Consider the following 13,649-nt stretch of genomic DNA (forward strand, 5'->3'; position numbering starts at 1 on the left):
CCCCAGTTTTGAACCAGTCCATTGTCCCACATCCAGTTCTAACTGTTGCTTCTTGATCTGCATACAGGTTTCTCAGGAGGCAGGTAAGGTGGTCTGGTATTCCCATCTCTTTAAGAATTTTCCAGTTTTTTGTGATCCACACAGTCAAAGGCTTTAGCATAGTCAATGAAACAGAAGTAGATGGTTTTCTGGAATTCCGTTGCTTTTTCTATGATCCAACGGGTGTTGGCAGTTTAATCTCTGGTTCCTCCATAAACAGCAGAGTGGGACTGAACGAACCCTGTAGTTTCATGAGAACCTCAAGACTCATGTAACATAATGGTGGTCTATGTAGGTAGGTAACAGACCCAACTAAGTGAAGTTTTGGACAGCTGGGGCAGTGAATACTGCCAGTCAGCAGAAATGAACTTCAAATATCATGGTTTTGAAAGAGGGCATTCCTCTGCAGTGGCGCCCTAATTTGGGCAGATCTCAAATAAGAAGATGCTCTGAGATAATCTTTTCTCTTTATAGCAGACGTTCACCTGGAAGTCCCCTGACCACACACACACACACAGACACACACACACACAAAGACTGGAGGGTGACTAGTTCACAACTCTTGCATTATCCCAGTGTCCCCACAGTAGTGCAGGGAGAATCTGTAGGGTAGGAAGGGCCACAGCCTGGAAGGAAGGCAGTATTCGTTTCTTCCTTGGAGCAGAATCCCAAACAGACTTCTGGGTCCACCAAAGAAAACAGAGAGAATAGAGGTGGGACACATTCTCTCTGCCTGTTTCATCTCAAGGTAATCAGTAGATCCTTCAGCTGGAAGTTTATGGAGATCATGCCTGCATTCTGGGCGAGAAGCACACAGGGGCTGTGTGAGGCCCCAGGCCCCGGGAAAAGCACCACAGGCAACTTGATAGGAATCCACATGATGCACCAGTGGCAGGCACTGCTGTTTCCATGGCAACCTGGTATAGGATGATTTGAACTTTTTAATGCCAATTCTTTGGTAAACCCTTAGGGTCAGAAAAAGGTCTGTGTGGAAAATTGTCATTATCCTTAAGTATTGTTTTTTTTGAGGGGGGGTATTGTTTATTTAAGTGCTTACTAGGTCAGAGTTGTTTTGCTCTTGCCTAAAGCCAATAATGCATTCATAACAGAGAAGGAAAATGTGAGTTTTTTTCATACATTCTAGTTCCAGTTTCTGCTAACATAGACAGTATGACCCAGGGTATATCCGTTCTTTATTCATTTCTCCATTTAGCCAGTCAGCCAGCCAGCCAGCCATTCAGCCATATGTATTGAGCTCAACCTTTATCTTGCTGGATTTCTTACCTGTAAAATGAAAGAATTAGTCTGGTTTAGCGTTTTTGACCTAGGCTCCTAGGATCCTTAGGAGTTTCAGGGTTGTGCTTTCAGGACCTTCCTTCCTGGAATGGGCTAGGGAGATTGGGCAGGGACTGAGACTCCACTTGCCTTCAACCCAGAACAGCCCTGTTTTTAGTTGTTTTACATATTGAGATTTCTTTTCTTTTTTTTTTTTCTCATTAACTTGTTTATTTTTAATTGGAGTATAGTTGCTTTACCATGTTGTGTTCATTTCTCCTGTATAGCAAAGTGAATCAGCCATACATATACATGTATCCCCTTATCTGTGGATTTCCTCGCCATATTCGTTTTGAACAAAGACTCCTTGACTGAACAATCACAGCCTCAGAGGGTCTCCATGGACCTTCCAGCGGTGACTCTGCAGCTTCAGGCCAATTGTTTTTCAAGCAGTGCCCCTGCAGTGCAGGATATAGAAATAAGATGGAGAATAAACCCATCTCCCCCACATCCCCCGCCTGGGGGCCTTGCTGTCTCTGTGAGGATAAACTGAGATTACGGTGTGAAAACCTGCTTGAGTAAACGACTGTTGTTAAGATAATACAAATAATAATTATTACAGTGGAGTCGGGCAGTCAAGATATACCCACAGGGAAATACAGCCTATAATTCAGCCTACAATTAGGGATCAGGTAAAAGCAGTAGACTCCCAGGGTCTCCACAAAGGGACTCGAGGAATTGCATGGCTTTCCTGGGAACGCGAGTCTGCTCGCCAATGCCTCCCCGGGGGCTGCTGCGCCCCCTGCTTCAACCCCCACCCCCACACCCTTGCCCACTGCTCCCGCAGCTGCAGGGAGCCTCACGGTGATTGGCTGAGCTGGAAGTTGTTGCTAGGCTACCAGTCCGCGGGAGCCTGGGGCCTCTAGTCCCATCCTCCACCGCAAATTCATCCCGCACAGCCGAGTTAATTCGGGCACCCTGTGAATGGGATCCCCAGCAGTTTAAATTGTCAGCTGCCAAGTGCCCATCTTTCTAGGATTTAACACTTAGCAAGAGGCTATGTGAAGGAGGGGAAGAGAAGCCCTCTGTTTTTATACTCTGGGTCACCTTAAATAGCTGTTTCTTTGAGCCTCAGTGTCCTCCCTTGATTTCTGGGTTTACTCATATATTCATTATTCATGGATGCATCTGTGTTTATTAAGTGCCTACCATGTTCCATGCACTATGGGACAAAGGGATGAATGATGTGTAGACCATCATTGCCCACATGAAGGGGGAAGCATTAGGCACTTAAGCAAATAAGATAAACAAGTATCTAATCCTTTCTTTCCTCTTCAGTGATTTTACTAAGACTCCCTTTCCCCTACTAAATCTGTAGGGTCCCCCAAGTTGACAGGGGAAGGAATGCTACTGCCAACTGTGCCTAAACTACATTACACCTAACCCATCCCCTCACTGTGCCCTGAAACTGGGATACCACCTCTCATCTCCATAGTGCTTGTACTTTGCTCTCTTGAACCCGTAAGTGAGCCTGAATGCACCTTGATGAAGATGTGGGTTGGAATCATTGTCCTCTGTTCAGGCGAGAAAGCTGAAAGCCAGAGACATCAAGAAACACTGTCCATGGTCACATGGAGAATTACTAGCATAACCAATATTGAGCACTTACTATGTGCAGGCTCTTTAAAAAAAAAAAAAGATTTTCCTCATAACAACCCAGTAAGGTATAATATTATTATACCCATTTTATAGGTGGCAAAATTGAGGCTAGAAGAAGTTATTTGACTTGCCAAGGTGACCCAGGTAGTGTGTGGCAAAGCTGGAACTTGAACCAAATCTCCCTGGCTCCAAAGCCTAACCTCTTTTTAAGAACTGGATCTGGTCACAGAAAAGAGTCTCTGAGTGGCTAAATCTTGGAGTGGTTTCCAAATGCTCTTCAAAACCTCCCAGTCCCAGGATGTTATTTATTTTTCAACTGAAGTTTTTGGTACAATACACTCATAAAACCTGGTGAATTGGCCATAATTATCAATATGACTGACTCTGTTATCTATCCATCTGTGATGATCTTGCCTTCAAATTTTTATTGTGTAATTAAGTCAAGTAACTCTTTCCTGTAAGCATTTCCATTGCTTGCTTTGTTAGCTTTTTATTTTCCTTTGTTCATGTACTGAACAAACACCGAGCACCCACCAAGTATTGTGGGAGGCTTGGTGAGTGTAGGTGAGTGTGGTCCATCCCTTCCTTGAGGAGTTCCCAACTTAGAGCAAAGTTTCTGAAGGGTCTTCCATGGGTAAAGCGCAGTAAGAGGTCATAGAGAGAGGAGGACCACAAAGATCTGCCCTCAGAGAACCTCCTTGGTTTGGGAGACAGACCCACAATTAGATTAAATACAAAGGTGTGCAAGGAGGTGGGAAGGAGCAGAAGTGGTTGTGGCAGGTGTGGGCTGGGGGTGGGAGCAGCCCACCTTAAGTTTCCTACAGAGCTGCTTTTAAATCCTATCTTGCTGTGGTCCCTGTGGGACACTATGTTTCAGAGCCCAGCAGCCTGCAACTTGGAAGGAGGCCTTTAAATGGGAGAAGGTGCTAGAAAGAACAGAGATGCATAAAGAAGCCAGCTAAATTTATCCCTCCTCGCAGCACCCAGCAATTGCTATGCTCAACACTTGATTTTCTACCAATAGAGACTAGTTTAACCAGAAGATTAGTTGTTTTTCTCTGAGAAAACAGAGAGAGAAAGAGATGCAAAGAGAGAGACCTGAAGAGAAGCAAGGTGAGACAGAGATAACTCTGCACACTTTGGGATGCAGTCCCAGTGAGCAGCAGGAAAAAACATTAAACTGGGCACCTGAGTGGGAGCAGACAATCTCTTGGTCCCTTTCAATCTGGCTACCCTGCTAATTTCCAGATAGCATCATTTTTCAGATGTAAGTATATAGGAGATGTCTATGTTATCTTGGCCACTGCTTTGTCCCTATCACCCACCACCATCCCTATACAGCTGAGAGTTGACTGTAAATGGATAATATACCAAAGCAATGATTTAAGTATTACAAGACTAATATGCATGCCTTTGACCTAGGATTCCCATGTACAGGAATTTATCCTGACGGCAATAATTAAGGATATGGCAAAGAATTTAGCAAGAGATGCTTCACTGCAGAATTGTTTAGAAAAAGCAAGGAAACTAAGTAGCCAACCCCTGTTGGGGACATGCTCAATAAATAATGATGTATCTTTACAAATAGCTGTCCATGCTGCTCATAAATTAGGTTATAAATGGGTACTTACTGATGTGGAAAGACATGATTAGGTGAAAAAAGCAAGTTACAAAATAGTGTATGACTCCATATAAGTATTCTTGTAAGTAAGAATAAATATATAAAATAGTCTAGGAAGACACAAACCAAATGTTAACCTCTGGGTGGAGGAATTCCAAGACATTAATTTTACTTTCTTTTTGCTCATCTTCATTAAAAAAATTTCTCTTTTCCACAATGAATATGTATTCCCTGTGCAGTGAGAACAAATTTCCTTCCAGCACTCCTAGCAAGCACCTCCTGCTAGGAGTCCAGGAGTGGAGGGGCAAGCTGAGCCAGGTACTCCTGGCTCTGAGGCTTGTGAGAAAGGCCACCAACCCTTGTGAGGCCACTTCAAGCTGTTCTTTAAGAATTGCCAAAACAGCGAGTCCCCACCCTAACTTGACTCTCCATCCTGACTGGTCTTAAGGGCAAGAATTCAAGTGACCCAACAACACCTTGGTATCAAAATGCTCGGTTGTCTCATAACCTACTGGAGGGTTGGCTGCCGCCATTTCCCTGCCCCCGAGGGAAAACAGTCTGTACAAATTGGCACTTGGTAAAGGCTAACCTTGCTAAAATTGCAGGGCCTTCCCAGCTCACCAGGAGCATCCCCCCTGTATGGGGGTGATGGCTAAGATGCTGCGTTGATCGGGTCAGCCCCTACTATACCCAGGCAGCTGTGATTCTGAATGCTGGAGAGAAAAGGCCGTCACCATGGCAACCCAGGCTGCCGCAGCCTCTGGGATCAGTCCAACACCCAGAGAAAGGAGGTGGGGTCTGGAGTCAGGACAAACACGGCCTGGCTGGCTGACCTCGGGCAGTGCTCTGCCCTTTTCTCTGCCTCAGTCTCTACATCTGTAAAGTGACGTGGAATCTCCTTATCTTACCTGCTTCCAGGATTAATGAGGAATCATTTGCGAATGGTAAAATGTGAGAGGAGTAGAGCACCCCTAGCTTTGGTTTGTCCCCAAATCGCTGTGTATGACCTTGGACAAATCACTTAACCTTTCTGTGCCTCAGATGCTCTGTTTGTAAACAGGAAAGTAATGTCTCCTGTGACGGCTTCTCAGATTTACTGTCAGGCGGCCATGAGAGTCCCAGAAGTTGGAAGGAATCTTGGCCCTTACCACCCGTGCAGGAATCCCTTTGATGAGTTCTTTGGCCGAGGTACTTGCCCTACCTTTGCTTGATGACCTAAAGTGGCAGAGAGCTTACGACTGCACAGAGTTCCAAGTAGCCATTGCTACATGGAGCTAATTGTAAGAAAGTTCTTTTGTATAGGATGTTTTGGGTTTTGCTTTAAAAAAAAAAAAACATTTAATTAATTAATTTATTTATTTTTGGCTGCGCTGGGTCTCCATGGTGGTGTACGGGCTGTTCATTGCTACTCACGGGCTTTCTCTAGTTGCTGCAAATGGGGCTACCCTCTGGTTGCAGTGAGCAGGCTCTAGGGCACGCAGGCTTCAGTAGGTGCTGCACACAAACTCAGAGTTGTGGCTCATGGACTTAGTTGCCCCGCAGCACGTGGAACCTTAGTTCCTGGACCAGGGATCGAATTTCTGTCCCCTACATTGGCAGGCAGATTCTTAACTACTGGGCCACCAGGGAAGTCCCAGTATAGTATGTTTTTACAATTAAATGTTTGTTGTAAAAATTAGCAGTCCTTTTCAGGTCTGTTTCCACTCCTGATTTTCCCAGCGGGTTTGCACAAGATGGAAATTAGCAGCAATTGGCAAGAAGCAGATACAGGCCCAGCTCTGAAAGCTTTTAGCTTAATGTAGTGAAGGAGCATGAGTTCCTGGGTCACACATTCTAGGTTAAAATCCCACTTTGTTCCCTTACCAGATGGTTGCCCTTGGGCAACTTATATTACCTCTCTGAGCCTCAGTCTCCTGATCGGTAAAATGAGGCCAGAACTACCTACCACACAGTATTAGTGCTGTGACCGCACTTCTTATTCAGTAGTAGTGGTAGTGAAAGTCACTCAGTCGTGTCTGACTCTTGCAACCCCATGGACTGTAGCCTGCCAGGTTCCTCGGTCCATGGGATTCTCCAGGCAAGAATACTGGAGTGGGTTGCCATTTCCTTCTCCAGGGGATCTTCCCAACCCAGGGATCGAACCCAGGTCTCCTGCAGTGCACAACTCTAACTTCCCTGGTGGAATTCTGGGGATGGCGGGGGATGGGGTGGGTCACACCTTCCTCCGCCACCCCCTGGACAACACATCTGACCTCTGAGCCCCCCCATCTGGCACGTGTAGGCTCTTATGTGCCCCGGCTGTGCCCCTCTCAGAAGCAGGCAGAAGGTTCACCTCGCTCGCCCTCCTGGGAACCCCTGCAACACAGCCTTGTGTGCGCATTTCAGGGCCTTCTCCCTCTCAGGCCTAGGCCAGGGGCCATAAAAGAAAGATGATGCAATGGCTTCAAAACAAAGTTTACCCCTCCCTGTAATTCCCCTGCCTCAAGGTTAGCACCCCCTCCTGCCCACAGATGCAGCAGGCACTAAGCATGCGTCCCAGGGTGTCACTTGGTAAAGCCTTTCAACTAGATCGCTATTTTAATGGGACTCACATAGAGGGCAAAAAGCCTCTAGGACTCAAAAGAATGCAGTCTGGTGGTGGGGTAGAAACGTGGTCCTTCACCCTCAATTGAAGGAGTCAGGACACCTGACTAGTGGTGGGCTCTCGGGAGCCAGTGATTTCATTCCTCTGTGCCTTGCTTTCCTCACGTGCAGAATGACAGGCTGACGCCTGAGACCTCTTCCGTGTCAGAATTACAGGTTTTTCTATTTATTGGATTCAGGATGAGATGGCATAATCGCCCCTGACCTCTTTATGCCATTGAGGCTGCTGAGCACCAGCTCCTCTCTGCTTCCTCCGCAGATGAATACCTTCGAGTCCTCAATGTGGGTGTGGCCGAGGTGAAGAAGTCCTTCTTGGGGCCCTTATCGCCGTCCTGTAAGATGGTGCAGATGATGAGGCAGTTTCTGTACCGGGTCCTGCCTGAGGACTCCTACAAGGTCACCACTGGGAAGCTCCACGTAGCCCTCACCCGGTTCACGGATGGAGAGAGTGTGGTGGTTTCAGAGTATACGTCCAAGGAAGAGCTCATTGAGGCAAGGGGGCGGGACCTGGGTGTGAGGGCGGGGCTGGGAATAAGGGCGGGGCCGGGTGGGCGGGGGCTGGGAATAAGGGAGGTGTCGGGTGGGCGGGGCTGGGAAATAAGGTGGGTGTCGGGTGGGCGGGGCTGGAAATGAGAGCGGGGCCGGGGAGCTGGGGCCGAAAAGGAGAGGCTGGTCTTGCTTTTTTGACAGGCCTCTGGTCCACCTGTCTGCCTCACTTCCTTCTGTTTTCTGCTTCCCAAGTTCTTCCCTCCCTTCGCCCTCCTGCCATCCGTCTTTCTGTGTCAGGCACGCTGTTAAACGAGATGGGCACAGAGAGACGCCAAAAACGAATCAGACTTGGTCACCATCCTACACTTCAGCGCTCAGAGTCCCGCCCGTTTTGCCTCTGCCCTCTGCTCTGATCCTGCGGCTTCTCAGAGGCCCGTCTGTGTCATCAACAGAGGTCCTGTGGCTCCTGTAGGCCTGGGCTGCACTGTTTCCCCGCTGAATTACTCCCAGTTTGTGGGAGCGGCCTCCCTCCGCCTTCTCTCTTCCTCTGGTCCTTGATAAAAAGGACTGCGTTATCACTAAATGCAAAGGGGGCTCTGATAGTGCACTTTTCTAAGCTCGTTAATATAACTTTAAAAATAATTTTATTTACTTATTTATTGGCTGCGCGAGTCTTTGGTGCTGCGCGGGCATTTCCCTCCTTGCGGGGGTGGGTGGGCTACTCTCTAGTTGAGGTGCCATGGCTTCTCATTGCGGTGGCTTCTCTTGTTGCTGAGCCCTGGCTCTGGGGTGCTCAGGTTTCGGTAGTCGCTGCTTCCCGGCTCTAAAGCACAGACTCAGTAGCTTTTGCGCATGAGCTTAGTTGTTTCGAGGCATGTAGGATAAGCAATACGTGAACCGTGAACTTCCAGATGTTCAAGCTGGTTTTAGAAAAGGCAGAGGAACCAGAGATCAAATTGCCAATATCCGCTGGATCATCGAAAAAGCAAGAGAGTTCCAGAAAAACATCTATTTCTGCTTTATTGACTATGCCAAAGCCTTTGACTGTGTGGATCACAATAAACTGTGGAAAATTCTGAAAGAGATGGGAGTACCAGACCATCTGACCTGTCTCTTGAGAAACCTGTATGCAGGTCAGGAAGCAACAGTTAGAACTGGACATGGAACAACAGACTGGTTCCAAATAGGAAAAGGAGTCCGTCAAGGCTGTATATTGTCACCCTGCTTATTTAACTTCTATGCAGAGTACATCATGAGAAACGCTGGGCTGGAAGAAACACAAGCTGGAATCAAGATTGCCGGGAGAAATATCAATAACCTCAGATATGCGGATGACACCACCCTTATGGCAGAAAGTGAAGAAGAACTAAAGAGCCTCTTGATGAAAATGAAAGAGGAGAGTGAAAAAGTTGGCTTAAAGCTCAACGTTCAGAAAACTAAGATCATGGCATCTGGTCCCATCACTCCATGGGAAATAGATGGGGAAACAGTGGAAACAGTGTCAGACTTTACTTTTTTGGGCTCCAGAATCACTGCTGATGGTGACTGCAGCCATGAAATTAAAAGACGCTTACTCCTTGGAAGGAAGGTTATGGCCAACCTAGATAGCATGTTTAAAAGCAGAGACATTACTTTGCCAACAAAAGTCCATCTAGTCAAGGCTATGGTTTTTCCAGTGGTCATGTATGGATGTGAGAGTTGGACGGTGAAGAAAGCTGAGCGCCGCAGAATTGATGCTTTTGAACTGTGGTGTTGGAGAAGACTCTTGAGAGTCCCTTGGACTGCAAGGAGATCCAATCAATCCATCCTAAAAGAGATCAATCCTGGGTGTTCATTGGAAGGTCTGATGTTGAAGCTGAAACTTTGGCCACCTCATGCGAAGGGTTGACTCATTGGAAAAGACCCTGATGCTGGGTAGGATTGGGGGCGGGAGGAGAAGGGGACGACAGAGGATGAGATGGTTGGATGGCATCACCGACTCGATGAACATGGATTTGGGTGGACTCCGGAAGTTGGTGATGGATAGAGAGGCCTGGCGTGCTGCAATTCATGGGGTCGCAGAGAGTCGGACACGACTGAGCGACTGAACTGAACTGAACTGAGGATCTTTCTGGAAACCAGGGATCGAACCCATGTCTCCTATATTGGCAGGTGGATTCTTTACCACTGAGCCACCAGGGAAGCCCCCATTAATATAAACTTTAGTTATGAATTGTTAGTGTTGAAGAGTGCTATGGATAGGCACAATTTTCTTTCAGGACAAAGGGGTTGAGCACATGCCCCTCCACCCTTATTTCCACTCCTCTTCCTTCCTCTGAATGCAAGGCTGTTGCCACCCATCCTCACTTCCCCACACTGGCATGGCTTTGATCCCAGTGAGGGGGATGAATAGACAGTGGGCATGGACACTTCCTCCAGCCGCCTCATGTCCCCTGGGTTTATTAGCACCCAGTTCTTCAAGATTTTTCTCTCCCCAGTCCTCTTCCACCACTTCCCCCTCCTACCCATACCAGCCAGAGCAGGTCACACAAAGCAGGCCTCTGTGCCTTTGCACCTGCTGCTCCTTCTGCCTGGGATGCCCTTCCCCCTTTCCACCCCGCTTCACCTGCTCAATGAGACTCCAGTCACGCCTGCCAGGAAACTTTTATTCATCACCTGTCGGCCTCGCACCCCCTGGGTTGGGCGCTTCTTTGGGGCCACATTGCCCATGCCCATCTCCATCACAGCACCAGTCACCCCATGTATTCTCACCTGCTTGTTCCCCCTCTTTGAACATTCCCAAGGGTGGGAATGTCCTGTGATTCCAAACGATCAGACTCCAAAGGCCCAGGCCAGATATACAACAATGGTTGTTGAATCCCGTTGGATTCATGGAAATTTGGTGCCAGAAGGAAGCCTGGAGATCACTGAGGCCGCTTTGTCCCTTTAAAGCTGGGACACCCTGCCCAGACCAACCAAGGAGGTTACCAAGGACCCAGCCAGGGACTGACTTGGGGCTCCACTTCCCAGGGCAAGGCCTCCACCTTGGGTGTAAGGAGGGCCAAGCTAGTGGTGGCTCAGACGCTGCAGGTGAGTCCTCCTCACTCAGCCCCAGGCCTTGGGTGTCTCAGCCCTGTTCTCTCCCCACAGGCCCTGTACTGCAGCTGCTTTGTCCCTGTGTACTGCGGGCTTATTCCTCCAACTTACCGTGGCGTGGTATGTGCTTCAGTGTGGGAGGGGGCCAGCTGGGATCCAGGGGGACCCCTGTGACCCACATCTGTGAGGGATGGTCTCAGAATTCAATGGAAAGACCACAAAAATTGAAAAGGCCCTTGTGTTTTCCTACTCAGAATTCCCAATGCAGATGGATTTCTGGGGCTTTAAGATGACCTTTCCCCCACTGGGTTGGGCTTCTCTCTGCACCCACCAACCCATTACTGAGCCTGGCAAGTCAAGGCTCCACAAGTTTGCCAGATTTTCCCAGTAGGAAAATGCCGTCAGTGTGAGACTGTGCCTCTAACCAGCCTCAGCTGATGCAGATGCTGCTGGTCCACGGACCACACTGTGAACAGGAGGATTTAACCCGCATCCCCTCCTCATTTTATATCTAGAGAACATGAGATCCAGAGACTAGGAGTCAGCTAGCAGATGGACCCTTATTGCATGTCATCCATGTAATTCTCAGGCGCCCAGAGAGTTAGAGCCTCTGTATCTGTGATCCTTTGTTCATGGTTGAGGGAACAGAAGCCCCAAGAGGGGAAGGGACTTGAGGGTGGACACCTGGTAATGAGGAGGGTTCTGAAGGGTTTGCGGGGGAGGTCTGACCTCAACAGAGGGAGGCAACTGGGACCTGCAGCAGCCTGGAGGGGGAATATCTCACAACCTGCTCAGTCTCACCGCATATACACCTTCTCATAAGGCCCTGGGGATGGGTTCCATTCCCCAGCCCTGCCCTCAGCCATTGAGGCACTTCACAAAAGGTGACTGTGACAACTTTATCCAGAGCATGGATACCCCCGAAACTTGGTGTCAAAGCTTCTCCCGAGGGACCCATTTCCCTTTTTTTTTTTTTGGCCTTACCACGTGGCCTTTGAGATCTTAGTTCCAGACTAGGGATCAAACCCATGCCCACACCCCCACACTCCTCCCCTCCCGCTGGGAGGGCAGAGTCTTAACCTCTGGGCCATTAGGGAAGTCCCAAGACCCATTTCTTTGATGACTTGAGTGGGGGAGAGGGCCTCTGACCCCAGATGAGCGTTTCTCACTGGCACCCCCTGCCCCACAGCGGTACATTGACGGGGGCTTCACCGGCATGCAGCCCTGCTCCTTCTGGACCGACTCCATCACCATCTCCACCTTCAGCGGGCAGCAGGACATCTGCCCGCGGGACTGCCCCGCCATCTTCCACGATTTCCGCCTGTTCAACTGCTCCTTCCAGTTCTCCCTGGAGAACATTGCCAGGATGACTCATGCCCTGTTCCCCCCAGACCTGATGGTGAGAGGCACGAGGGATCTGAGAGTGAGGGCGGGAGAGCCAGGGAGGGTGGTGGTGTGGGGAGGGGGACTGGGATGGGGGAGTCAGTGGGGCCCACTCAGTCCATCTGTGTTTTCCCCCTTCGTTGGCCCCTTAAACTTCCTTGTAAACCTGTATCCTGGCCTTGCTGCTACCCAGGAATGAACAAGTGCCCTAGGTGCTCCCAGCCTCAATTCTCTCCCCCTGATTATGTCAGAACCGCGGATAGAAATGTTGGCTGAACTCTCGCATTCTGACGTGCAGTGTGGGATCAGCAAACTATGGCTCAGGAGCCAAATCCAGCCCATCACTTGTGACCTAAGAATGGACTTTCTATTTTTAAGGCATTGTTAAAAATAAAAATAAAAAGAAAGAAGTGACAGAGACTATGTGTGACCTGCAAAGCCCCAAATATTTACTATTTGGCCCTTTACAGAAAAGGTGTTATGGGCACTATCTCAGGTAATCTGCCAGCATCCTCTGTAATACATACAGTTGTTATTCCCATTTTACAAGTGAAGAGACTGAGGCTGAGAGGTCACATTCAGACAGCCACCAAGCCGAGAAGTGGCCGTGCTGGGATTTGAGCCCAGTCTCCTAATTCTGCTCTTCCTACTGCCCAAATGCACCTTCTCTGGTTCTACTACAGACCTCTCACACTCTGCGGCCCGGGGAAAACTGATGATCAGCCGTGACTGGTGTAACGCCTTCACGCAGCATCAGTATGGACCCATGGTCAGGAACTGCCCCCCACTTCTCAGCAGATAGCAAGGGGGGAGTACGTGTTAAAAAGCCCATCTGGTGAAGCTGAAGAGCAGTGGAAGCAGCTGCTTTGGGCCAGGGGGCCGCCAGGCTCTGCGTTGCTGCATCCTTACTTATGTTCCTGGTGCTCCACCTTGCAGATCCTCCACGACTATTACTACCGAGGGTACGAAGATGCTGTTTTGTACTTGAGGAGGCTGAGTGAGTACCATGTGGAGCCAGGAGGAAGTGGGGCGGCAGGGTGGGGTGAGGTAGGTGGGGCAAAGACAGAAAGTAGAAGGGCTGAGCAAAGGAGCGTTTCCCCTGTTTGTGAACTGGGAATTCACCCAGGAGAGCCGGAAATGGGTACAAGAACCCGACTGTCTTCATTGTCCAGGACAGGCCACTGTGGCCAGAAATTATGGTCTCTGTGGAAAAGGGGCTTTAAATTAACTGATTGGACTGTGTCTACAGTTTTTGTACAGATAAATTTTCTGGATTTAAAAGCTATGTTTAGGTTGGGACTTCACAGGAGGTCCACTTGTTAAAACTTCACCTTCCAAGGCAGGGGGTGTGGGTTAGATCCCTGGTCAGGGAGCTAATATCCCACATGCCTCGGGACCAAAAAACCAAAACATAAAACAGAAGCGATATTGTAACAGATTCAATAAAGGCTTTAAAAATGGTCCA

The 13,649-nt window shown here is 48.8% G+C and overlaps 1 protein-coding gene and 1 long non-coding RNA gene across 7 annotated transcripts in view; one reads left to right on the forward strand and one right to left on the reverse strand.

The window, feature by feature from the left end:
• Positions 1 to 13,649, forward strand: part of PNPLA1 (patatin like domain 1, omega-hydroxyceramide transacylase) — an 83,302-nt gene that overhangs the window by 46,960 nt on the left and 22,693 nt on the right. For 4 of the 6 annotated variants that reach the window (XM_081520236.1, XM_081520240.1, XM_081520234.1 and 1 more), the window contains 4 exons: positions 7,497 to 7,729; positions 10,856 to 10,921; positions 11,991 to 12,200; positions 13,121 to 13,181. In XM_081520236.1, coding sequence (XP_081376362.1) covers positions 7,497 to 7,729; positions 10,856 to 10,921; positions 11,991 to 12,200; positions 13,121 to 13,181 — 570 coding nt within the window. Of the gene's footprint in view, positions 1 to 5,604; positions 5,783 to 7,496; positions 7,730 to 10,855; positions 10,922 to 11,990; positions 12,201 to 13,120; positions 13,182 to 13,649 lie in introns of those variants that run through there. The other 2 variants (XM_081520237.1, XM_081520235.1) reach the window with 1 other exon arrangement.
• On the reverse strand, positions 1,211 to 5,310 carry LOC145517542 (uncharacterized). The gene is made up of 2 exons (XR_014062107.1): positions 5,184 to 5,310; positions 1,211 to 1,323 (listed from the first exon to the last, which is right to left on the reverse strand). It is a non-coding gene; the product is annotated as an uncharacterized LOC145517542 (long non-coding RNA).

This window comes from Giraffa tippelskirchi, chromosome 8, assembly GCF_054371585.1.
Source record: "Giraffa tippelskirchi isolate mGirTip1 chromosome 8, T2T-mGirTip1v1.2.pri, whole genome shotgun sequence".
Lineage (NCBI taxonomy): Eukaryota > Metazoa > Chordata > Mammalia > Artiodactyla > Giraffidae > Giraffa > Giraffa tippelskirchi.